We start from the raw sequence: 26,133 nt of genomic DNA, 5'->3' as shown, positions 1-26,133 counted from the left end.
AATGTAAACGTCACCAAAATATGCAATAATTGATTTTGTTGTTTGAACGTTAATTACCGTGTTAAAAAATTAGCAACTGCCCCGCAGAGATTTAATCATAAATAGCACATTGGCACTTAATAGGTCCAGAATCGGTGAACTTTTTAAGAAATCGGAGGATAGTTTTTCCTGTTTCCCCACTACAGCCAAAATAATCGAAACTGTTCAGAGACAGATCAGTAACCACCGCAGTTATATAACTGATATCATTAGAGCGAAGAGGAACGATGTCACTATGCACGTGAGAAGTTTATAAATGCTTTAATGAAATTGAGATAGATACATTGCATTGTACTTTTTTTTTTAGCCAATTTTGTGTTTAAAAATGAGGCCTTTCGTCATAAACAAGGAAAACTGGCTAACTATAAATGCATTTTTTTTCCAACAACTGGCTTTTGGGTCTTCCATATCCCAACTATCTTAAAACCCACGTTTACTGAGCTACTTTTTTTAAACTTTTTTTTCCCTTAATTAAAAGCGCATGAAAATGTAGACAAACAGCGTTTGGCTAAAATGCTACTCTTATCACTATATAGAGTGTCATATTTAACCCTTCAGCTCCCATGAGTGACCAAGACAGAATTTCTCCTTACAATATCAATACAATATCAACCACACAAGTGATGAGAATAAAGAAAAATAACTATCAACTTATAATCCCCTCAATGAGGGGATTATAAGTTGATCCAATACCAAATTCTCCAAACAAGCATCACAATAACTGTATGGCAGACGGTAAGGAGAATTACTAATAAGATCTTGGGAGTTAAAGTGTTACAGCGAAAAAATGCTTACGAAAATTTCTTACTCGGAATAAAATGCATGTTTAATTGACTAAAAAAAGCGATAAAAAGCTTGACAACGTTTGAAAAAACAAGTTAACAAATATTTCCTTTTTAATCCACTTACTGATTTTGCATGCAAGGTTAATTTTTTTTCGGCAGAAATTGATTAAGACCCGTGATACAGGGGAGCTATTGCAGTGCTTGTAAGGGAGCAGCACACTAACTTAACCTTTAACGCCCCAACATCAGAATGCATATTCTCCACACTGTTCTTTATACATTTCCTGAGGTGCTGACAGAGAGAATTTGTTTGCCAATCAGAAGGATCTTTCCCTAGTGACCATTTCCTTTACTCTCATGACCTTGATGTGTGATTCAGGGGTCAGATATTGTAGGGAGAAATTAGATGCTAATCACTCTTAGGATTTAAAGGATTAAGAACAACTTTATATCATCTTAGAGAACCCGCTAGTAAGCAAGATACTTTATCGTCCCACTTTTGGCAGAATTTATGAATTCATTCAAGGGAGAATAATGCGACCAACATTTTCTTGAGCAATTTTCCTCGGGTGAGAGACTTATGAGTTTATTATACAGTTCTCGAGAGATTATTCTCTGGACAGTTCTTCTCTTAAAAGTGGTTGTATTTTTAGTAACTTAACATATGGCAGACTTTGCGTCTCACTGAGCTTAACAACGTTCTTTACGTTTTGCAAGTCCTCTTAACGTTCAATGATAACCCTACTTTACTTGGGTTCATTGGAGTTTAGATATAAGCCACGCCCTAAATCTGAACAATATGAAGAGGAACAAATGCACCATTGTTTGCGTTACAATTAACAAGAAGAACACCATAAAAATGGCACGACCTGGTTCTTTTTCGTAATCAATGATCTGGTATATGTAATTCAGGCCTTCCTTATTCTTTCCCCCAGCGCCCCAGTAAATCACGCTGAAAAGCACGTAGATCGAAGAAAACGCATGAGGATAGAAAAAATGCAGGAGACGGATGGGAATATTACTAAATACGACTTCTATCAGCATAAAAACGGCGGCTAAAATATGTTCGTTTATGTTCAAACCATCGATTGCTCCACCTTTTACAGGGTACAGCGTTGACCAATAGAAAATGGTGACTACCAGCGAAGTAACACTTCCTATGTCGAAAAGTACCCACAATACCTTCTGTGGCCAGCTCAGCCCGTCTTCATCATCTTCTTTAGTGGCATAGGATGTCCCTTCGTCTTCGGTCTCGTTTTCATCTTCGGAAGACAATCCCACGATGTAGGTTTCCGACTTGAAACGACGAGGTCCGTAGCCAGCCGGGTCATCTTCGACTCCAGATCCGCAGCAATAGTGGGTAGTAATGAACATGGCAAGCAGAAAGAAAGCGGTTACAAAGGTAAGGACCCAGTTACTAAGGAAAATGAACCAGTAGTTACCATCGCTAAAGCCACTGTAGATCAACCATGACAGAAAGTAGAAGGCGGCGATGAGGCGGTAAATGAGGAACAAAGGAAGGGGTAGCCACTGTTGAGACAAAATACTGCCAGTCAGTCAATACCGAGAGCAAAGATAATCTTCTTATATCACCCTCCCAATCTGTAACATACAATTTATAAATCCGCCGGGAACTGATTTACCGCAGATTGAGAATCCACAGACTAACCGAACCTTGTAAGAACTGTTTTTAGATTTAAGAAAAATTCGACTACGTACTTTTAGTCAGTAACCTGGCCTCTTACTCTGACTTGTCAGTCTCTCTCCTCTCTTTCCCATCCATGTGGTACCTTCCCTTAAAACAAACTGCATGCTACACAGGCAGGCATGCTTCCCTTGTATAATGACCGCGCGTTGTAGTTTTGCGTAGAAGGCAGGTACACTGATTTATTTAAATATAACGGCGTCCATGGTCAAATATTTCAGTTGCCCATTTGAAAACAATTTCGAGCTGTTAGATTACACATTGGGACTCAAAACCGCGGTGAGAAGCAAATTTTCGTTCAAAATTTTTAAAGGGGAGATGAAAATTATATGGTTTTTGAAGCATACGTATATTCTTTGCACATCCTGGGTGAAAAGTTCGCCTGGGAAAGGCACTTGGTTGAAAGAGAATGTGAATTGTTGATCGACAGTTAGTGTTGGGTCGTGTTATTAAGATGTGCGGGATCATTAACGTATGTTTCTGAACTGTATTTCGACTAGGTTCTATGTCACTGCGCGCACGGGTCCTTACGGGTCATGGATACTTATACTTCGCTCACAATTCGAAGGAAAGGTCGTTGGTTTTCCATGCTAGAAAAAATTACGATATTAATTTTTTTTATCGCAGGATTTTAGAACATACAGGTTCTAAACAACCAGCACAATCACTTGCGCTATCTACGATTTTAGGCGCCACATGTACTTGGCACGAAATACACGTTTTGCACCGTTGAGTGATTGCGATTTCTGCGCGGGCTATACCTATACAATCTGAAACTACTAGAGCCCGATACTTTTTGTCGCGAGTAAAGCGAGGTTTTTGTTATGAAAACAATCGTGTGTCAATATTGTTTTGCGACCGAAGTCATTTATGAACGAAAATTTTTATAGTGCTTCTCAGCATCAGTTACCTTCTTTTGTTATTGTCTTAGGAGTAATTTTAAAATTCCTAATTTGATGAAATAGAAATATAAGCAGAACTGATAAACGGTTATGAATAATTATAACAATCTTCTGTGGTGTGTTTAAAATACATTTGTTAAACAATCAGAAAGTCTTGTTCGCTCTTAATCTCATTAAACTGCATATGGTGAACGTACTTTATAGGAGCAATGAGTATCTGATTCATGAAGTCTACCAAGTGTGATGATTTAAAACAGTTTTCGGCTGTGCAAGTTGTTAGCGTTGCATAAAATATTTTAGTCAATATTTGTTTATTTTACAGATAATTGCGAATTAGTGGGAGCTCAAAGAGGCTACATTCCCATGATGTAACTCTCCTGAAGTCCTGTAGGACTCCATGAAACTTCTGCTGCTGTGTAACTTTTTTAAGGTTGAAAGATAATTACGCTGTTGGCTATGGAACCTTAAGTTCGTGCGCGGAAACCGTGTTTTAATAATTAGATCAAGTAGCATCATTTAAGCGAATGAAAATCATACAAGGTAATTTTTTAAAAAGGTAAAGATTTTAACCGATTTTGTTCGTAATGTAATCTTTTGATACCGTCAGTTTTATGAACACGAAGTTTTTATGGACTTAACAGACCTGTTATCGCAGTATTTCTAGAAAGTATTTGACTATATTGATAACTCACTGAAATCCCTTGAAGGGCGACTGTCGAAGCGCGCCACTGCATAATTATTACTCTTTCCATGAACAGTAAACGTTGATCCAAAGATTTTGGCGCCATTACAGAACCACAACGATCTTTTACTTTTCTTGAAATGGGGGTCTCTCACCAATTTTAAGAGAATGCATTTGTTACAAATGTCAGTTTCATAAATGGCTTGACAAAATTCATGATCCAGTAACTCACGTCTTATTTATGCCTTCTATATAATGAATTCACTGGCAGATAAAGGCTTGATTTACAAAGAATTCATTGCTCTTTGCCATTTACAAGGACTTTCATTCATTGTGGGAAGAAAACTAAACTTCTCTTCATTTTCAGAAATTCTTTAAACAATCTTTGATAAACATGATCCGCGCAAGGAACAAATGAAAGACCCTAAAGTAATCTGTCTTTGATCAGATCGTGAATCTAATATAAAAGGGAAATGTTCCTTGCCTTGAAAAGTCGAGGTACTCACCGGCGATGTTGCAAACGCACTTGCATAAGGATGACTCAATTTGAGTCGACGGAAAGCAAATTCCTCTGGGCAAAGGCACATGTTGAAACGCTCGAAGTTGCGTTCACATCTCAACGAAATAAAACGAAGTGACGCTTGAATACCGACTGACCTTCTGGAACTTGCAAATTTTGGGTCCTCGGTCCGCAGTGATGCATGTCTAACGCGTCCCTCGGGAAACCAAGGTTTCAGAGAATTTTGATTCATGAAAGGCCTCTAAATACTTCCAGTGGTATTTATTTTGGTGCAATGTAAAGGAAATTGTCTGTGAAAAGTCAAATGATTACAGTTATGTCATTCTTATGTAAGAATGATTCACTATCTTCAAAAATATTTATCACCGGGACACGATTAGTATTCATGATTTTATAGACACCAAAACAATACAACTCAAGATGGGTCTACAAAACACTTTTGAATCCATTAATCCCTTAAGTTACGTGAAGGGGGACTGTGAGTGTAGCATTATGAAATACCATAATGCAGTAAACTGTTACAGGGACCGCGCAGAGGGAGGGGCTGGGGGGACTTAAGCCCCCCCACTTTTTTGCAAGAATAAAAATAAATTAAACAAAAAATAATTTAACAAAAAAATTTTCCTTCACGCATTCTTCTTTAGCCCCCCCCCCCCCCCCCCACTCGATTTGCTGTGCGGTCCCTGTGTTATGAATATCGAGGAGTGCCCGCAAAATTAAGCACCTTGTTTTATTGTTATTTGTGAAATATTTGCTTCAGTCCAATTTAAGTTGTAGTTGTTAAGTCACGGCTTTCTAAACCGTGTAACGGAAACCATGAGTATTTGCGGATTAATGGTTTCAATACAATTAATGGGGGGGGGGGGGGGGGAGGAGGAGGAGATGTTCTACGACGTAGAACTTGTAGAGTTTTGGACAAGACCAGGTCGTTTTAGAGCGCTTTTCTATCGAGCATTATAGAAGCAACATCAGAGTAATAACAAGAGCCAATCACAATTAAGGAAAACGTTGGAGGTAGCCAGTGAGAATTCAAAGTAGAGGGGGACATGGGGGGTTCTGAATACCGCAACACCACAAACAAAATAGAACAAACACCGCATCACCGCAAGAAATATTATCAACACGCCGACACCGCAAGATTTACTTGGTCTAAATGTTTTTGTTTTTGTTTTTTTTTAAAAAACGTAATTACCGTTACTTCTACTTTTCAAACACAAGAAACACATCACAAGACAATCCTACCGCCTTCTCCGCATGTAAAATTCCTTGCTGTCGCCTACACTTGATTATGAATGAAGTGTAGGCGACACTAAGATGAGCCAAAGAAGTTACTGTTGCCAAGTGATACGACAGTGTTTCCGTTGGGTCAGTCTTCCGTCCTTTGAAGTTATAATATATTCCCGCAAAAAGTGAAGTTCACAGTTTGCTTCCTTTGATCTCACGACTTCCTTTGTCTAGTTTTTTTTTGTTTCAAATCCATTTTCTATTTCATAAAAAATTTTATACAGTTAGTCATCGTGGGGACTAACACCATAGCAGCTAAGTTTATCGTTTGTCTATCTATGTGGTCTACGATGATGTCGACTAGTTGTGCTTCATCTTATAAAGAACCGGGTGGTCCGCTGTCATTCATTGGTTTAGCAATAACTGTGGTTGGCATATAAACTCAGGGAGAGTGCCATGCTTTGCCATGGTCGTCGTTGAAGGATAAACTGCAACAACAGAAATGGTTTATTTCACCGAACACCGGTTTTCAGTTTTGTGTATCATATTGTAGTTATTGCAAGTTATTTTACAGACAGTGTACAGCATGCTAGGCTGTTTCCTGCTGATGTAAGGAGCGCAAGAAACCTTGTTCGCCTAGTGTCACAGGTCAAAGTTTTTTATAGGACAAAATGGCAAGAAAATTCGAGATACATGTACCTGAGTTTAATTTTACAGGTCCCTAATCGTTGTATGAACTACTCGCGGTTTAATGCCACGAAAATGTGAATGGAAAAATGTTTGCACAAATATACGTCTTATGATTTTGCAAACATCTGTCTTGTTTAGCAGATTAATCTTACATATGTAAAGCGTTTTTGTCTAAAAGGTCAAATCTAAACCTTTCGTGATGACAGACGAGACTGCTTTTGGTTCAAAGATCAAGATTGTCTCTTTTCACCTGGCAACGATGGCTTTGCGATCTCTTGTGTTCAGCAAACTTGCGAATGTTATAATTCAGAATTTTGTTTTTGTTCCATCTCTGTTACTAATCACTGATTTTTTTTTTTTAGATAAATAATTTAGTTTCCAATGTAAAGAAGCAAGTTACGCATTTCTGTCTGGGCCTTTACAAAACATCTTTGTTGTCTCCAGGAGGCTAATTTTAAAGGTATTTATTTAAAGAGAAACGTCTCGCTTTTGTTGTTGAATCCAAGGAGGTCTGTTAATAGGTGTAGATGCTCCTTCGTGATCTTACTATTACGCCCACGATTTATCGCAATCTTTCAGCCGGGATACCAAATCCCACAGCCTGTGGACTCTTTCTGTCCTTTGAAATCGGTGATAATACTGAAGATCAGGGAATTATTTCAGCAGCTCTTTCTGGTAGAACGCATTCGAAAACAATTAAAAACAGTTATCGAAAACAGTTTTCTTATACAACCCTAGCAAACAAGGACTTGGCATGAACCTCAACAACAAGCTACACACGCGTTTCTTAGGGTTTTTTTTTTTTTTTTTTTTTTTTTTAAATTTTCAGACAAGGAGTAGATAAATAGAATAAGAGAGATGGCAATTTTTTTTTTATCGAAACGCGGAATATGAAGGTCTGAGGTTCGATTCCTCATGGAGACTCAGAATTTTTTCTTCGTGACAAGACAGAAACATCCTTCTCTAAGGAGTAGATAGCTTCAGAACGCTTTGGCGATTATGTGTCGCAAAGACAAAGCAGGTGAAAAAAATGATAGGAACAAATTTAAGGGAATTAGAAAAATACATAAAAAACGTGACCGCCGCTGACCAAGTCATGATTTGAAACTTTAGTGTGGAACATGAAAAACTGAGAGAATGGCGCAAATTTTGGAGAACAATGATAACGTGAAGTACAGTACAACCAGTCAATTCTCACGGGACTACTGATAGAGATTAATTACTTTTTAAAGTAATCAAAACCCGGTCCAAGCGATCGCTCTTAGGCAATATCAGACTACAGAACAGCTTACCATTAGATTTTCGTTGGAGAAAAAGAAAGGTCATGTGCTGGAACGGCATGGTTGGTGAATAGATGTAACGTAATTTGTATGTTACACAGGAAAGACTTGAGAGGTCACTTTAGTCGCTCTAAGAGTTATTTCTGCAGGAAGTCAAACCAGGATGGATTGCAATTAGGTAGCTTGCGTCATTTTCGGCTGCATGTTTTCTCTGCGAAGGAGACAAAACTTGACACGAAAGACTGTTTTCTCAAGCTAGAAATGAATAAGATCCCTTTTTTGGCGTTTTCCCGCCAATTCTCCCTGGGTTCCTTCGGCTGAAACCGGAAAGGGACGGGGATGCCATTCTAAAAAAAAAAAAAAAAGGTTTTAAAAATTTAATTAGTCTGATCTTCGCACCAATTAACAGTAGCCTCCAATAGTTAGTCGACTTCAAAGTAGACATGGACATATATTAAAGTTCACACGGCAACCATGTGGACGATCAGACATAGCGGTTTGCTTCCTGACGCCTACTTACGCCTCGTCAGAAAAAAGGCCGCTAATTAGTGATCATATAAAAGGACCTCATGTTGCAGCGTTTAGATCACCCCTGATGAAGGCACTAGACAGGAGTGTCGAAACGTTAGGTCTATGAATTGTCACTTCTTCGGTCATATTCATTAAATCTGTAAACCAGAGTAGCATCAAACCATGTCTAGACATGCACATTTACAATGAATTTATGTTATCCCAAGTGGCCAATAGATTGCACAATCAGACAGAAAACGAACTATGATAAAATTAAAAAGGGGTTGATTGGGTGCTGAGTAACCCCTTCATGATATCTGCCGAATATTTGGAAATTTCCGGAAGTGAAAGGTGGCAAGTCGTTACCGGAAAATGTTTTTCTTTGCTGGTTGCAGGCCAAAAAGAAATGTCTGAATATGGATGAAAATATGCCTTTCTACAGCGTATAGACCATTTAGCGATTAGTTGTGAAGGACTTACTTTCAATTGGAATTAAATTTGTTAGTTTGGTGCACAGATCGTTCAAGATGTGTTTTGAAAACCGATACGAGTTTATGTGGCTGCAATCCGCTAATGACAAAGAGGTATTGACAAACATGATATTGCTTACGTAACGGACACTCCCCACCATATTTGAATTTTTTCTCGCTGACCTCTGTTCGATAAATAGCATATAAACCGGATCACAAAAATAATCAATACTCCATTTCATCACGAGCAATATCTCCTGAGGAATTTCTTCCCAATATTCCTCGGTGACTCCACTAAATTTCTTGGGCCTATCAGACATGGAAAAGTAGTATATCTCTTTCATCACTGGACTAAAGATCTCAAGGCAGGCAAAGTGTCTGGATGAAATTAAACTGTTGATAACTTGGCTCAAAAATAAGTCTGGAGGAAATTAGAAGTAAACAATGCTGAACTTTGTTATTTTTTACATGATGAGAATTTCACACTACATCTAGAATTGTATATTCTCCTTAGTGACTCAAGGTCATTCTTTAGAACTTGTTGAGAGAAACCGGATAAGGATCAACCTTGAAAATTAATGCGTTACTCATGCTGACCCCCTGGAGGTATCTGCAACTCGAAACGTGTGTAAATTTCTTTTGCCGCTCTCAACGCGAGAGAAGATTGACATTCTAGTAAGTGTAAACATCAACTATGGCTGAAACATAAACCATTTAGTGATTCAAATGTTAATTTTTGGAAGCATTTAGAGACTAATGCTTCTTGTTTTTGCGATATTCCTTCGATAGGAGTGGACAAAGTCGCCTCTTGCGAGTTTCTCGCTGGTACGGAATGAACTTTCTGTGCTATCAGCTGTTGGTTGGAGGCCTTCTGTTAATTACAGCGAACGAAGGTAAGGAAACCGAAGAAACATTTTACTAAGGTCGTTCCTGCTTTATCGTTGATCCGTGAAACGCTAAATCGCAACACAGATGCTTATTAGGCGATTGATAAGTCGACTCTTGTTGTTTCTCAGGCATAGTTCACTCTGAAACAAGGATCTTCGATTTCTATTCCGCGGCTTTTGCCAAACACATGTGTAAGAAGCACTGTGTCAGGGTTACTTCATTTAAAATTAGTCATTCGCTTTCTTTAACAACAGAAGTTTGGTGTCGCCTAAGCGAGATTAAACCAAAGAATTTCAGGCCTTTTTTTCAGCATACCTTAAATTACAGCATTATAAAGATACCACTCACTGCTTTTTCTCGAGCGCTGCCGCTCCCGTGGCATATTTTCTTCGAATCCGTGCTCCTTTGACCTCTCGTGAACGACATAACGCAAATCCAGACATTGATGAAAACTCGGCAGTTAATTGCTGTTTAATCTGTTTTTGCACGACCTTTTTTACTTGTTTTCAAGCCATGCACCATCCTTAGAACCGATTTGGGTATTAGTAAAGAGGACTACAAACTGCCATAATGTAAACTCACCAACGTTAAAAGAGGCTTTATCTCATTCTTATCTCAAACATGAGCTATAATAAAGAATGTGGCACCTCGCATCGATGGCTATCATATAGACCGCAAATTCTACTCATTCTTTAGGTCATCATCTACTCGTTACAACAGCTATCTGCAAGCTCCTTCCATTTGCTGTTGACAGTGCAACAGTAAAGCTCTCCTCTGATTAAACCGAAATAGACACTTTCAATAGCTGATCATCTTGAAAATAATAACTGCACAACATTTAATGTTTAGATTCGATCTAGCTGTCTCGTTTTTGTTCTCAGGTTTGAGAAGATAAAGATGATTTAAAACTTTTACACGAGAGTATTGACTCAAGCCCAAGTCATAAATGGAGTCTCTAATAATGACCTTTTTTTATATATGATCAGAAAAACTGATATCAGCGTTTTTTCGGTTACGAAACCATGTGTATTCATGTACATAGGTGGGCTCTGACCCCTTCCCACTGCGAGTGAGTGTCACACAACTAATACTGCTGGCCACCACTTGCCACATGCCACTTGCCTTTTTTTCGATTTTTCTCTTGCTCTTGTCCACTTGTTCAATATCGAGTTTAACTTAACCCGGAAAGATATATCTGGTGGCAGCAGACGGGCAAGAAACAATATTATTTCGTGTTGGGCTCGGTCAAAAATTCTTATCGCAATATGTTCGCGTATACCGTACAGATCGGATGAGACCTGTGCAAACCTGAAACCACCCACTAAACACACTAATGTGATTTACGTAAAAGATGGAAATTGCGTATTGTGGCCATGTGTTTGATATTCTGGAGCCCCCTCTGTTACGATTGACATGTGAATTGTCTTTAGATGCCTGTTTTGCGAAGGGAAATAGTGGGTTGAGTGGCTAAACTCATCCCGTGGCATTCAGTAGCGGAAGAATCAGTAAACATCATGCATTGCTACCTTAAACAGGTTCTCAGCCAATCTGATCGCTCCCGGTAACACTCATATTTTCTGGTTGCGCTGGATTTTTCCAACTGGTTACGACTGCAAATTCATCACTTCGTTATCATGTGATGTTCTTCAGACCTTGGTTTTTACTCTTTGTAGTGTTACGCCATTGAAGTTCAATTTTTAAAACTGAGATATAAATTTTAATGAAGAAATTTACCATCAACTTGCAAATAAATTTTGGGAAAAACTTAAAGCCAATTAATTAAATTGAATTCGCATTTTGCGATCGTGTCAAGAAAAATCTTATCGTATTGTTCTCTATTATTTTTCTTAACTTTACCTTTGATTGATTGTGGTATAGCCATTTGTTATAAGAATTTAAATTTTTTAAGGAACTTGTAAAGTTATTTTTCTATCTTCACATCTATTAGATTTGATCCGGTCGGATCAAGGTTTGATATGTTGATATGACCTTTTCTCAGTTGGTTACGTAAAAATTGTAGAGTCTTGCGCCGCGCAGATCAACGAGATCCAGACTGATGGGCGGTGTGTTTGTTTATCTCGTTTTAAATGAAACTTAGATGCTGAGGACAACATCAGTGTGCAACCGTTCTAGATAGAGTGAAAGAAGAAAAATCAATTAAAAAATGCAGTTTTGTTAAACCTCTCGACATTTTATTTCGCCATGTCCACCGTAAGGTTGCAGCAATGTTGCTTTACTTTAATTGCCTTTTTAAGGACGTGCCGTGTCTCTTGATGTTCGCCTAATCCTTGCTATGATATGTTTAGAGTGAACTGTCATTCCGCAAAATGGAATTATTTGAGATGTTGATTTTAGTTAATTCTTCAAGGAATTTGGGCTGTGTAGCCGGATGCCCTTATTAGCATTCTGCGGTCATGTAGTTCCGCAATTTAAAGCGCTTGAGAACCGCGTTATCCGCCGTTTCCTGGCACTTATTTATCAAAACAACTTTGCAGCACGGTTTGAAAGCTTTCACTCCATAACTTGAACAATAAAAACAGAAAAAGCACAGGGATGTTATGATAAATAATAATAATAGGGGTGTCATTGCCGCTAACTCATTAGCGTCTTTCTGTTTTAAAACTCTGTCGCGATTATCAAAGACATTTTGTTGGTGAGATTTCTTAGTCATAGAGATTCTCGTTATTGGATTATAAGGCTAGCCCTTGGTTTCCGTGCCAAACCTCGTGGGGTTTCTTTGAACCAAGCAGTAGGACAGTCTGGTTTGACGACACACCGAGAATGAATTAGGTTATCTTTTTTTGTCTGCTTTGTTTCTGAAATTGCAGCGAAGGCTGGAAAAATTAAAATGGTACTTGGTCGGGCAACGCAAGGTTAAAATTAATTAATTTGTTGTGGCGAGAAAGATAAGTGAAAGTTAAATAAACGGCTAACTGAGGTCTTAACCCGAGCTAAACTCATGACACAAGGATTGTCACATCAGGATTTATAGAGGAAAGCTCTGACATATTACATCAGTTTATCCGACGCCTTTTACTTCCAATAAACTCTTCGTTTGTTGGAGTTTGCGATGTAGCTTTTGAGATTTTAGTGGGTCTTATCCACGTCGGTGCGTAAGCAGACAGGTTTGCCATCAAGTTTTCCAGACAGAGGACATACCAAGAAACTTTAAATCATTGATCCAGACAGAGGACACACCAAGAAACTTTAAATTATTGATCCGAAGGCTGATGATTGATCTTTTCCCTTTTGTCGGTTTTTTTTCTACGTTTCAGTCACTCCACCTCTCTGACTGCCTCCAATGGAAACTTGAATTACGTGTCAAGTAGATGATGGTTTTTCCAAAAGGTTTTTAAAAAAGTGAAGATAGGACGAGTTAGCGTCGAGTACAGATTAGAACTGTTGTGGAAAAAAGAAAAAATCCTCATAAATTACTGGTAAAGCCATCGTGATTTAAACCTCACAAGGGAACATCGTAAAAGTACTTAAAATTTGGTGCTGACATTTGTGAAGAAAGAGAGACTCTATTGCTTTTAGTGAATGTCATTGAGCTGTCAACTAATGGCTAGAATTACCAACAAAGAAATTTCTCGAAAGGTTAAATACAGGGGATGAAGTAACTCTTTGGAATGTGAGGGTAAATTTCGGGTTAATTGCTGTCTAAGAAAGATAAAACTAACTGTGAACTGTTCATGTATTTTCTGCATCATATCACCGTCTCCTGTTTTGGTGGAATTAAATTATTTTCCGAAGTTGTTTAGGGCGATAACTGAAGACAAAACTTTTGTCACCATTCAGTAAACTGTGTTTTGTGTTTTCGGATAGTCATCGTGTGGTCCAAACGAACTGTGACCAAAAACATGTGAAAAGTCTTTTTTTTTTCTTACTTATATAGAAGATATCATCAGCCCAGCCTGTTTGTGGATAACAGAGGCTAAATTTTCTTTTGGGATGGTATTGATCCTTTAACCCTCAAGAGTGACTAGCATCTAATTTCTCCTTACAATATCGCCACTGAATCACACATTAATGTCAAGAGAATAAAGGAAATGATCACCAACTAAAGAAACTCTTCAGTGATTGTAACAAAAATTATCCTTGTCAGACCTTAGGAAATGTATAGAGAACAGTATGGAGAATATGCATTCTGATGTTAGGGTGTAAAGGGTTGAATACTTAAAATGTCGTTGACCAAGAAAGTGCTAAAGTGAGAGTTCATCGCGCGTAGAACACTTAACTCTTTAACTCCCAAGATCTCATTAGTAATTCTCCTTACTATCTACCATACGATTCTTATGATGTAAATTTGGAGAATTTGGCATTGGAACAACTAATAATCCCCTAATTGATATTTTACTTCATTCTCATCACTTCTATGCGTGCTATTGTATTGATATTGTAAGGAGAAATTCTCTCTTGGTCACTCATGGGAGCTAAAGGGTTAACTGTAATCGGAACTTGTTAGTAACTACTCTGACTGTAGAGAAACGGTAATTATGGCAAAATGAGGCAAATTATTCGAGTTTCATTTCTACTGGTATATTTCTGACCCAAATACACAATTAGGCTTCAAGTGAAGTCTGTTAATCAAAGGGCGAGTCCTTGCTTGTTAGTATAATTTTCTATGGAAGCAGATTCAACTACCCATGCATGTCCTCAAAATGGTCTTTTTTTATCCTTTGTTTTATTTGACAGCGCGATCTGCGCAAAGAAATACCAGAAAAATTGTCACTTCTGCAGCCTTTGCGGTTTTAAAACCTCGTTTCTTATCGCATCAAAGCAGACTCGTGTAAGCTATCTTGGTGCATTAATTTAATAGTAATTTAATAGTATAATCAAGCATATACCGCCTTAGCTTTATCAGCTTTGATTATTGATAAAGCTAACAAGGATATATGATAGAGATATACATCCATGCAAAGACTAAGCCACATCGAGATAAACAGATAAGCACACATTATTTGGCACTCAATCACCGTCGGATACTTCTCACGGGTGGAAACCTTAGCGACTGTCTCGTTAACATTGTCATTTACTAGATGCGGATTGAAAACGTAAAGCTCTTACATGGGTCCTAGGAACTGGTGTCTCCTTACAAGAAGAGGATTTCGAAAGATTAGCTTTGGTGCAATTGTAATCGTGTAAGCATGAAAGAGCCTTCTGCAGTGGAATGAATTATTCTAACACGATGCATCAGTAGTATTACTCAAATTAGAGATAAGAGATAATTTACTTACGCACCTCATCCAGTTTTCTTTAACTTTGCAGCTTTTTTTTTTTTCTAACGCATATTTTCTTCTCTCAGGGCAGACTACAGCTCCGAGGAAAGCAAGGCAGCTTGACGAATTCTTCGATATCCCAGGTTATAGAGTTGATTTTAACGTTATTAAACACGCAGCGTAAGAAACAAAAACAGTTTGAGTCATGGCTTATTACCCAACGGAATTAAAGGGTGATGAAAAGCGAATTTCCATATGCCAGTTAAAAACTTTAAATACTTGGAGCGAATCGTAACGGCTTTCAGACGAGACAACCGTTTTAACAGTTGGGACTTTCGCCGGGTATAATTGTTCGAAACTGGAATTGATTGACAGTCAAAGAACGTTTTTTCCACGGGAAGAACTGATATTCCTGGTAACTCCACCAGTCCCTTGGAAACATTTTTACAGAATCTGTTGATGAACCCTTTAACTCCTAAGATCTGACTGTTAATTCTCCCCTCTAGCTTTCCTCAGAATTAGTTCTGAGAATTTGGTGTTAGATCAAGGTAATTACTTCCGCCTGATAATTTTGAGTCTTCTCCTTACCTGTATGCAGGAAAATGTATAGATATGGTGGGGAGAAATTACATGCTAATCACTTCTGGGAGTCAAAGGGTTTAAGTTTATCCTTTCAAAAGTGTCACTTTTAATGAAAAAAGCTATAATTGTTTGTTTCCGATGTGGTTATATACTTGCAGTCGGTATACTTTTTAAGTTGAAAAATAGGCCATTTTACAGTCGTGTACTTAGTCGCTAAGCCTTTGATTTGAGTGAGGCTGAAGTTGACTATGTTGTGATAGAGACCAGTATCTAGTTAGCATGACAACAAAGTAATTTACATTTGAAAAGCAGCAAGGTTTGTATCATAAAAAGGTCACCCATAGCTTCACTCCTGTTCAAAGGCTTGGCAACCAAGCACACAACTGTAAAATGAACTATTGGGACCCATTGTGCTGATTAAATTAAAATCGTTCCTATTTTTTTTTCGTTTTTTCAGGATCATGTCCACAAGGTTGGATAGGACACAAGGGATCTTGTTATTTACCTTATGTTAACGGAAAGACTTGGCAAGAAGCAAATGGAACTTGTCGTGAAATGGACTCGCACTTGGCCTTATCCAGGAGCGTCACAGAAAACACATTTATAGCCGAACAAGTTGCCAGACCAGAAGCTCGCGTCTGGATTGGTCTGAAACGGAACCGGGGCGAGTTTTTCTGGAGTGATGGTACCAAATCTGAGTTTACAAACTGGGCTAAGCGGGAGCCTAAAGATGCCTCGGTTACAGGCAGAGATTGTGTAACTCTACTTTCCGAGGACATTTTCCACTCGTGGGAAGTAAGAGATTGTGAGGAAAGACAGTCGTTCATCTGCGAGAGAGGTGAGATTACTCCGGCATCAGTGTTAGTGTAGATGAAAGTTGAGGGTTCAGTTGTTCAAACGGCAGATGAGGCTATCCAACGTGTGAATGTAAGTCCAGTTGATAAGTGTTAAAAAAACGTACCACGCTTTTCACCGGACAGGGATTTATCTACTGGTTAGCGTTCTTCCACTGTCGAATAACTTAGGCCAAACGTCTTTTGCGACACGTAAGACTTACATCTACATGTACACTTGCGAATGCAGCATGGAAGGACGAGTAATGCTCTGTATTCCAAATACTGTTTTGTGGGATTATGTCTGTCGATAATAATTTTTTTTTATTTCATTAAGTTATGATAATGTTACTTGTTTGTTTCATAGAACGAATGTTCCTAGGGTCAAAATATCTTTGAATACTGAACCGGCTTAACAGCCTCGTTTCACTGTAATGTTATTAGTGTTCACAAACTGTCGAGAGACCTCAATCTCTGACAGTACTTCAGGGATTGTATTGGCTAAAATAACACGTAGGGGCGTGTAGTACTTACTACTACAACTCCTTGCCTTTATGAAAAATCGGATTCATCCATGAATACTATTCATGAATGATGACGGTAATAAAGTTGATGCGAGTGGAAAAACTAATCGAAAAAGCTAAGTGTATCGTATAGAGAAATAATGATTTGCCGAACAAACGAAAGAAATGAACAGTGGGTTAATTTTTGGGTTTGTAAAGGTACTGACAAGTTTGATTGATGTTTAACGCTTTTGTACTCCTCCCATTAGCACAAACAAATTATAAGAGTTGAAAGATTATGTTCGGCCGCTTACCTATCTTCTCAACTTGATAAGCATGTGTATGAGAAGACATGCTTGATTCGTCGAATTTCGAACTTGAAGGTTACATGACTTTCTGGATGAGCTCGCATAATAATGTAGGCGTAAAAATGAGAAAAGGTTATAATAAGAGAAGTAGCAAAAAAGAATCTTTGAACGGTTTTTCTTCCGGCAATCGACCTTTGAACCAAATGCTTCACTTTCGTTTAGATTTATCAACAATGTACGACATCTGATATCTATTTCAATCCACTATGCAAATGAAATCGCGAGTTCAAAGTTTGTTTTTCTCCTGATTGGTTAGTAAAAGATTTGACCATCCAATATCACAGCCTGTCATTTCAATACATGTGCCGCACGTACCAAGCGTAATCAGCATTTCTAAAGGACTGTCGTTTAACAGCGATCGTCATCGTTTCTTGCAGAATCCATTCTCGTTTGTGTTACAGTGGACGGTCTGGTTAGTTTCGCTCCGGGAAACAAATCAGAATAATACTTAGTCGTTAATGCTTTAAGAACATCTTAAATTTCTCCGACATTCCACGAGACAGGTAGCGCTTAACGTAGCTTAATCGACGAAGTTCGTGTCAAGAGAATGTCCACGAGTTCATGTAGTGGGTCCGACCACACCTTATTCTTTTGTTCGATGTTTCGTTGCAACTTGTTCACAATCTGTCAGACGTTTCGCATTGCATCTATGACTGCGACAAAATTTAGACGTAATCAGAAGGTGCAAACGGGTTGGATTCTTGTCAATTTTCTTATAACGACAATAGTCTGACTTTTAGAGTCGTCAATTTTTGAAATAACGACTTTTTTTTTTTCAAGCGTCAGCAACGTCTTAAAAGAGGGCCGGTCAGCTGTGACTCATGCGTTCGTATTTAACCATGTAATAACGCCACCTTTTTACCCTCTCTTCTTCTCCACTTTTTAGTTCTGTCATTTAATTCACCATGTCCATTTTCACGTTGATGCTCTTCACGTGTTGTCATTCACTTATGAGATATTTTTTTCTTTTAAAAATATATGCTTCGATGCTATTGCTTTTGAAATAGAAAATGTAACAGGTTAGCCGTTAGAGTCTCATGAAGTTATGGCAGCTGACTTTTCTGGAAAAGCGAACTGAGACAAGTTACGACGCTGAAAGCACGAATAAATTTTCTGATGAGCTCAACAAAGAATTGACAGATGAAACAGGTTGTTTCAATTTTTTAACTTACGAACAAAAATTTGATGAGCTTCAATCAGATTCCGCGGATTTTGTGACTACAGCACGAGGCAAGGCGATAGCACCAACTTCTGGAGCAACAAAGGAATTAAGGACGTCATCAACAGAAAAGTCCGAGGCTCGACGCGTGACTGTTTCGATAAATACTCACGATGTTCCTGAATGACCTGCACATACCGAGTCGGTTGATGGTGCAACCAAGGATGGAAACACGTGCTCGAAGGGCTTCCAGGATCGCTCTCTAAATGGAAAGTGTATGCTAGTGGACAGCGCGACTTGTTGTGCTTGTAACCAAGGAATGGAAAACTGGTATGCAAAATGTCGAAGAAAACAATAAGTTAACCGTAACTTTTATTTCTTCCATCCTTTTAGTATAGGTGGTGTCTCGTTTTGTCCACAACGGCTTGTTCTTGACTCTGGAGTCCTTAGAATTTGTGCGTGAATTTTTTTAGTTCTTTGCCATTTATTTGTTGAACAGAAGAGCTCTGAAATTGAATATCATTTTTAATGCATGAAAAGCTGTTTATGCCCCCTCAGCCCAATATAAAGCAGTGAGTTAACTTTTTCTGACGTGCTGTCTTTTCTTTTCGTGTCAGTGGTACAGGTTTATCCACGATCGGCCCCCAGACCAAAAAGCCATGGAATCTATTATTTGAAAAGTATAAATGAACATTCAAACACGCTTGGAAGGAGCCATAAAAACCCAACAGTTAGAGAACTTTGCGATAAATGTTATGTAGCGTATAGTTTCGAACAAACTGATACAAACTGTAAAGCCTTTTGCGAAACACTCGTTACATGATATGTGTAAATGACATCCCCTGTCATGTGATGCTTTTTTGTAGATTACGTTCTCCTCTGCCTTTTGCAGACATTACTGAATGTGAGAACGGATTCAAAGATTTCCATGGCAACTCATCCTGTGTCAATGTGCCAGGAAGCTTTTATTGTCATTGTCAAGAAGGATTTGCTGGAAGAGGAAAGCACTGTGAAGGTTAGAACCACGAAAAAAACAACAAACCTAAACTATATTTGATAGTGGATGTGAAATATGATTTGGGGCTGTAACAACCCCGTAAACTCCGAAGATCTGAAAGTTTACCCCTATAGCCCTTAGACTGTGGCGTTTGTTTGCTACCCTCTGACCTGAGGAGGGAAGTTCTCACTTGGCGCTATATGTTTAAAGTTTTAGTAATAGTACTTTAGGCTGTGCGAGGAGATCTGCCTAATTTTCTTGCTAGCTTCCACATTTTTCTGTATGGATAGATTTTCTGTGGCGCGAAAGTCTCTGTAAGGAGAAAAAATGAACCAAAAAGCGTTGAGGCTCTTAACATTTCGGTTCAGTGACACCTCTCCTTTAGTTGCATGATACCAAGACAACCTTTTCTTCAAGCATTGTGCCTGAAAAGGTTAGGCCAAGCAAACGACGACAAGATTGTCTTCATTTATTTTTCTCAAATTTTCTAACTACGTTTAATTTAAGAATTTGTTCATGCTTAGCGTGCGTATATCGAGTTATGGATGCAGGCGGGAAGTTTGGAGAGCACGAAAAATGCGTGAGAGTAGCTCGAGGCGCATCAGTAACCGATAACTGTGAATGGAAAGCTCAAAATTTACGGAGAAAATGGAGAAAATCAAAGCTAAATGAACTCGTGTCACTAAAAAATGTTTTAAAAGTCAAAGACCCAAAGTTATCAAGGGTTTTGATTGTTCAAAATAATATTTACGCTGCCGTGCACGGTGTAACTGGAGAAGACAGACTGAAGGAAATTTTCAAAAAATGCTCACGTCATCTTATTTACGCACGGGCGTGCTTAAATAAAGATTTTGTTCATAGCGGCTCGATAGGACTTATATAGGGCAAGCACACGCGTTATGTCATAAATGAAAATGGTCTTTTGTGTCAGCGACACAAGTCCAGGTCAGTTTTTAGATATGGATCGACTAATAATTGATGATCTCAATACAGCAAACGGTGACCCATGAGTGATTACTTAAGTTTTGGATATATGTTTGTTTTTTTCCTTTTGTCACGAGACCAACTGCACTAGTAGGACATGTTCTTTAAAGTGGTACAGTTTGCAATTATAGGCCCATCGAAGTTCCTTTGCAGACGAAGTCAATCAACAGCAATTGAACGAATTCAATCGCGCTGATCATGCCTATGAGGAAGTAATAATGTTATATCAACAGACATTTTCCGGATCTGTCATGTTGAAAAATTTTTAGTTTGCGTGTTCGTCAGCTTGTCAACAACACTGACCTTTTGGAAGACCTCATGTGCGATACACGGATTACGGAGATATTTTCATAAATCCGAGATTTTGAGACGCCTATGTGTTATTTGGTATCTGCGTCGGCTCTTGCACTTAATACTTTTCATCTGCTTATGAACAGAGACAATAAAGTCGCTTATCTTCTTTTTCTTCTCATCCTCAGATGTAAACGAATGCGCCGGTCAAAAGTCGACTGGGACGTCGAATCGGTACGTTTTCGTATATCTGCAAGGAAGGGTATCATGGAGTTAGCAAAACATGCCAAGGTATACAAAAATGTTGCCGCAGCTGCATGGAAAATCATTGTGACACCTGCTAACATAAACATAAGAATTCTGCATGGAGCAATAGGTATCGTTTTCTGAAAAATCCACGCTTTGCTCAAGCACTTGTCAGGGCAGCCTTTTGAAGCATAGGTATGGCTGTGAACATACATGTAAGCATAAGAGCTCCTTTTGGAACAATGATCCACCTCTGAAGATAGATGATTAGCTCCCGGATGCTTTTACTGTCTTTCCACCTGCACTTTAAGTTATGAAATTATAATTTTACCTTTCCAGGGACTCTGCTTGGATCTGGAGGAAAATGTTTACCAGGAAAACATTTCAAAATTATCGCCTACAAAATTCGAATCAGTTGTACTTTCTTAAGGAAAATCTCATCCATATCGTTTTTTCCTTCCGTTCTACTCCGTGTGTCCTGGGTTTGGAGGAGCGCATTTACATGGAAAATGGCTCAAAGTTTTCTCCTCCAAATCCGAATCAGCCGTACTTTCTTAAAAATTCATCTCATCTCTTTCTTTTTTTTCCTCCCTTTCTTTTCCTTTCTTTCTGTTTATTTTTATTTTGTTTTATTTTTCTCCTCAACCACTATGCCCATAATCAATGGAGGCGATAACCCTCCGACCATAGACGTTGCTGTTGGCCGGCCTTTTGCCTTAATGAATTGAATGAACAGTTCTGCTCCGTAGAAACGTGAAGCAGCCAGCTAAGATTACGATAGAAGAGAGCCCCTTTACCACACTTTTTGGCCTCGTTTCAGCGTTATCTGTGCTGTCTTTATCCTCCATAAATCGGTTAAAAGTGGAAATGTGATCATCGCAGTAAATTTTCCAATTTAAGCAATTGGAAAGAAGAAGCCTGAAAAAAATCAGGGCTTCAACGGGATTCGAACCCGTGACCTCCGCGATACCGGTGCGATGCTCTACCAACTGAGCTATGAAGCCACACATTGGGAGCGAGGTCAATTTATTGAGTTCATATCTTCCCGTGCAGTGAAATGATGTGAAGTTTTTATATGAAATAATTCATATTTGTACTGCGGTTGTAGATGAAAGTGGAAATGTGATCATCGCAGTAAATTTTCCAATTTAAGCAATTGGAAAGAAGAAGCCTGAAAAAAATCAGGGCTTCAACGGGATTCGAACCCGTGACCTCCGCGATACCGGTGCGATGCTCTACCAACTGAGCTATGAAGCCACACATTGGGAGCGAGGTCAATTTATTGAGTTCATATCTTCCCGTGCAGTGAAATGATGTGAAGTTTTTATAAAAACTATAAAAACTTCACATAAATCGGTTAGTTGAAAGAGATAGTGAGAGAGAGAAAAAATTTGAAAACAGAAGATGAAATCTAAGTGGCTAAACCTGCTTTTAATAATCTATGTACAAATCACATTAAAAGCATTTAAGGCCTGTAAAATGTCTTTATCATCTGGAATGCCTTGGGAAGAACTTCCAAGTTCTGTTCGTTTCATGGAAGACGAAACTTACCATTGGATCTCATCAAGACCTCGAAAACTAGTTAAAACTCAAATATATATCAAAATGGACAAATTCTTGATGACAGCAGTTTTTAATATTATATTCCGAGGTCCTAAATCGCGAACAATGTGCGATAAACTGAACTAAATTTATCACTCACGGTATACTTGAAATTGCTCTCTACCACAATTCTGATATGTTTGCCTGAGCCTTAAGTTACCTCTGTGTTGATGACCTCGTTATCCAAAAATAACCATTTACTGCGACGTTGTTTTGGTAAGAAGGTTCAATAGATTTATTGAAACTAGTGCCGTTTTCTGTATTTTGCTGTGTTGTAAAAGGTCACTCATTCTCCTGTATATTTTGACAACTGCACGACTACAACTCTCAGGATTTCCTTCATGGCTGTTCTGACATGTTTTTATATTGCTTCGGTATGATTAGGGAACTCATATCTGTGATGTGATTTGGAGTTGTTTTTAATTTAGGAACAGACAAAACAAAGCTGATATTAAGTTCCCGAGATTAAATACTAAAATTTGATGACACTTCTTGACACTCGAAGCTTGCCACAGGCGCATAAGCTGACAACTATTGTTAAGTTGATACTCAGAGATTTAAGTTTATTTGAAGGCTTGTATAAGCTCGCCTCTTTTCCTCAACGAGATGGTCCGGAAAGAGAAGGCTGTAGATACATACATGTGATCCCATCAACCCCACAAGTGTTTGGTTAACATTTTCTCCTCACCTCATAAACAACTTTTGATAATACACAAATTTATCAGCCAAAGTCATCCTCATCAAACCTCCTCAACCAATTTCTAACACATGTCCAGCAGCCGAGAGGGAAAATTGCATATCAGATCTCGGGTGTCAATTGGTGAAGGTATCACGTACAGCCAAGCCTCCTACACAGGGATTTCTTGACACCAATGGTAGAAGTGGTTAACCTTTTAAACCTTGATGTTCATTCAGCAGTAGAATTTGGTGGACATGTGGTAGACTTCAGAACTCCTTGTTGCGCCGGTCAAAAAGCAGTTCTTGTGCAGACGTCATAAAAATGTCGTAATATATTAATAAATTCTTTGAATCACGTCAACTCAGGAACTGCATGCATGTAACATATACCTCACCATTCTTCAAAACGATCACTTTCATTGGGCGACCATCTGGTGAATAACAGTGTTGTATCTCAGTCAAATGATGTTTCAAAATGCCTCTCTTAGAATACCAGTGCTCACATTTTGAGCGCAACTGCGATCACTTACGTGGCCAGAAATTTGACATTTTTTTGTCAACAGTGCCAGCATTCCAGAAAAACAATTGATGTTCTTTGCTTTTTACTCCATGAATTTAAACCATCGACCATTCTGAATTTCACGAAAAAGTTGCAATTTTGTTTAAACAAACTGTATCGAAAACGAAGAGTACTTGATTGAATAGTGCTTTACATAGTATTGCTAATTTTATTATTACACTTTCTCTACAAGAAACTGTTTTCTTTGTCTTATTCTATATATCTATTGTTATATGGCAATAAATAGTAATAATTCGTGGATTCATACAGTTTTCGTCGTAACGATGAAAACTGAATGCATTCACTTTAGCAACCTCCTCCCTCAAGCGGCCACTCTCACCTGCACTTTAGCTGGTCGCTTAAGAGAAAGTTGACTGTATTTATTTGATTATGTAATTGCATATTCATTTACGTACTGTTCCTTAACTTATTACTTAACCTATTACTGTTCGCTTATTATGTATTCTTAGGACTCGTTTAAATGACATGAATAAGATAACGAATATGTACTCTATTGTACTAATCCTGTGCTGCTTCAATTTGGAAGGATTTTGACGAATTTTGGGAAGTTGCCTTCACTTTGCCAGATTTTTCGCGAACTTTACGCTCTTCTTTGTAGACCAAGACGAATGTTCGACAGAGTTTGGAAACTGTACAGTAAACGCCAAGTGTATAAATACAGAGGGATCTTTCTACTGTGAATGTAACAATGGATATGTTGGAAATGGAAGCACTTGCGAAGGTATTGCTCATGATGTGTCAACCTCACTGATGACTGAAAGACGCTCCGGTTGTCTGGATAGCTAGCCAGCTGATTGGCGGACCGGCTGACCGACCAACTGGTTGACTGACTTACTTACTGACTGACCAACTGGTCGACTGACTGGACACTGACGGCTGACCCGTTCGCTGACTCATGCACTGACTGGCTGATTTGCTGCTAGATGCCTGGCAAGCTGATTGTTGCTTATACACGACTGAATTACTGACCAAAGACGAACTTTTTTTAATTTGTAGATATTGACGAATGTAACTTACCTGGAACAAGTGTCTGCGACTCCAACGCCGGATGCAATAATACTGACGGTTCTTTTATCTGCTCATGTAACAGAGGCTTCACTGGTGATGGCCTTAACTGCGCAGGTAACCTTTTCTCGAGTTTAAGACTTGAACTCCCCCAGACCAGGACAATATGAGTGGTGTGCATCATTTTGCTCACATTAAGATTGTTTAACCCTTTCACTACCATGGAAGACCAAAAGGAATTTCTTCTTTCGACGATAATTAACAAATATTTAAAAAAATATATAACCTTAATGATATTATTTGATTTAATACTAAATTCTCAGAGATAAAATCATTAAGAATATGTGACAATTTGTATGTGGTAGGTTCCTAGGTCTCCAGTGCCATAGGGGCACACCAGTTGCCAGTTAGCTTTAAGCCTTATCAGATAACTACCAGCTTTTACTGCTCCAATCTCATTAGCCGTTAATCAGCTGGTAAAAAGCTAACAGAGAAATTATTCTATTTTAGATGTAAACGAGTGCATAGAGGGCAGTTTTGAATGTCTATCCGGAGCCGAGTGTGTGAACACCGAAGGATCCTACGCGTGTCAGTGCAAGCCGGGTTTATCTGGAGATGGAGGGAACTGTACAGGTGTGTATAACATCCTTACTGAAGCAGGATTCACCAGCCCCTGCAGTTAGATCCCCATACCTTAAAAACGACATCTTTCAGAACCCACAATTTTCAAAGGTTCGTTATTAAGGTTGCCTTAAATCTGAAGAAAAATATCGGTTGTTTAGCTTCCCAAATTAATTTTTAATTTTTAATATGAGTAAAAGAGTATAAGTAATTGGTTCAATTGTTTGATTCTATGGCGAAATACGAACAGCTAGGTTCTAAATCCTGTGAATGGGACATCACTTTTGAATCGAAGTATCTGCTTTTTTTGAAGACATCGATGAGTGTGCCACTGGACAGAATGAGTGTCACGGCTACGCATTGTGCACGAATACCTACAGTAGTTATGTGTGCCGTTGTTTGAAAGGATATTGGGGAGATGGCCGCATATGCGAAGGTAAAGATGTTTTTTGACAAGGCATTTACCCCCCCCCCCCCCCCCCAAGCCCGAGTAGTGCCCCGAGGATCAATTCTTCTACAAAATTCCACTGAAGGACGTTAAATCTAGTCTCACCTAACTAAATTTTCATTTGCGGGGATGAAATTTTGCAACTCCTCTTCGTTGTTTTACTTTTATAAAGGTATCGACGAATGTCAAACACCAGAGTATCACAACTGCGATGTTAACGCGCTTTGTACAAACACAGAAGATTCATATGTGTGCCGCTGTAAGAGAGGATACGAAGGAGATGGAAGGCAATGCAAAGGTAAGTTCCACAATAAAAATTATA

General features: G+C 38.6%; 3 protein-coding genes across 3 annotated transcripts in view; 2 read left to right on the top strand and 1 right to left on the bottom strand.

Annotated features, from left to right (window-relative positions):
• Nucleotides 1-284: 284 nt before the first annotated feature.
• Nucleotides 285-4,815, bottom strand: LOC113682810 (uncharacterized). Its single transcript, XM_027199996.2, has 2 exons — nt 4,620-4,815; nt 285-2,354 (listed from the first exon to the last, which is right to left on the bottom strand). Exons 1-2 carry the CDS (start codon nt 4,698-4,700, stop codon nt 1,581-1,583), a joined length of 855 nt encoding a protein of 284 aa, XP_027055797.2. The 5' UTR covers nt 4,701-4,815; the 3' UTR covers nt 285-1,580.
• Nucleotides 4,816-9,409: 4,594 nt separating this feature from the next.
• On the top strand, nt 9,410-26,076 carry LOC113682794 (uncharacterized). Its single transcript, XM_089182430.1, has 8 exons — nt 9,410-9,482; nt 9,597-9,700; nt 15,001-15,057; nt 15,954-16,334; nt 24,336-24,458; nt 24,734-24,859; nt 25,253-25,375; nt 25,677-26,076. The coding sequence occupies exons 2-8, from the start codon at nt 9,640-9,642 to the stop codon at nt 25,814-25,816; spliced, it is 1,011 nt and encodes a 336-aa protein (XP_089038556.1). The 5' UTR covers nt 9,410-9,482; nt 9,597-9,639; the 3' UTR covers nt 25,817-26,076.
• The window catches only part of LOC113682796 (uncharacterized), a 75,177-nt gene continuing 74,984 nt past the window's right edge, over nt 25,941-26,133 (top strand). The window contains exon 1 of the mRNA XM_089181556.1: nt 25,941-26,109. Within this exon, the coding sequence (XP_089037682.1) occupies nt 25,941-26,109 (169 nt within the window). The remainder of the gene's footprint in view (nt 26,110-26,133) is intronic.

Source organism: Pocillopora damicornis, chromosome 9, assembly GCF_964200805.1.
Source record: "Pocillopora damicornis chromosome 9, jaPocDami1.2, whole genome shotgun sequence".
Taxonomy (NCBI): domain Eukaryota; kingdom Metazoa; phylum Cnidaria; class Anthozoa; order Scleractinia; family Pocilloporidae; genus Pocillopora; species Pocillopora damicornis.
Note: the sequence above shows the minus strand (reverse complement) of the source record. Positions and strands in the feature narration are given on the sequence as shown.

Bases quoted from the DNA above. Each gene is read 5' to 3' on its own strand.
- LOC113682794 (XM_089182430.1), top strand. From the start codon at position 9,640: ATGAACTTTCTGTGCTATCAGCTGTTGGTTGGAGGCCTTCTGTTAATT. The intron at 9,701-15,000 runs GTAAGGAAACCG...TTCTTCTCTCAG, and splicing joins GTTAATTACAGCGAACGAAG to GGCAGACTACAGCTCCGAGG. The intron at 25,376-25,676 runs GTGTGTATAACA...CTTTTTTTGAAG, and splicing joins AGATGGAGGGAACTGTACAG to ACATCGATGAGTGTGCCACT.
- LOC113682810 (XM_027199996.2), bottom strand. From the start codon at position 4,700: ATGTGCCTTTGCCCAGAGGAATTTGCTTTCCGTCGACTCAAATTGAGT. The intron at 2,355-4,619 runs GTGAGTACCTCG...TTGTCTCAACAG, and splicing joins GTGCGTTTGCAACATCGCCG to TGGCTACCCCTTCCTTTGTT.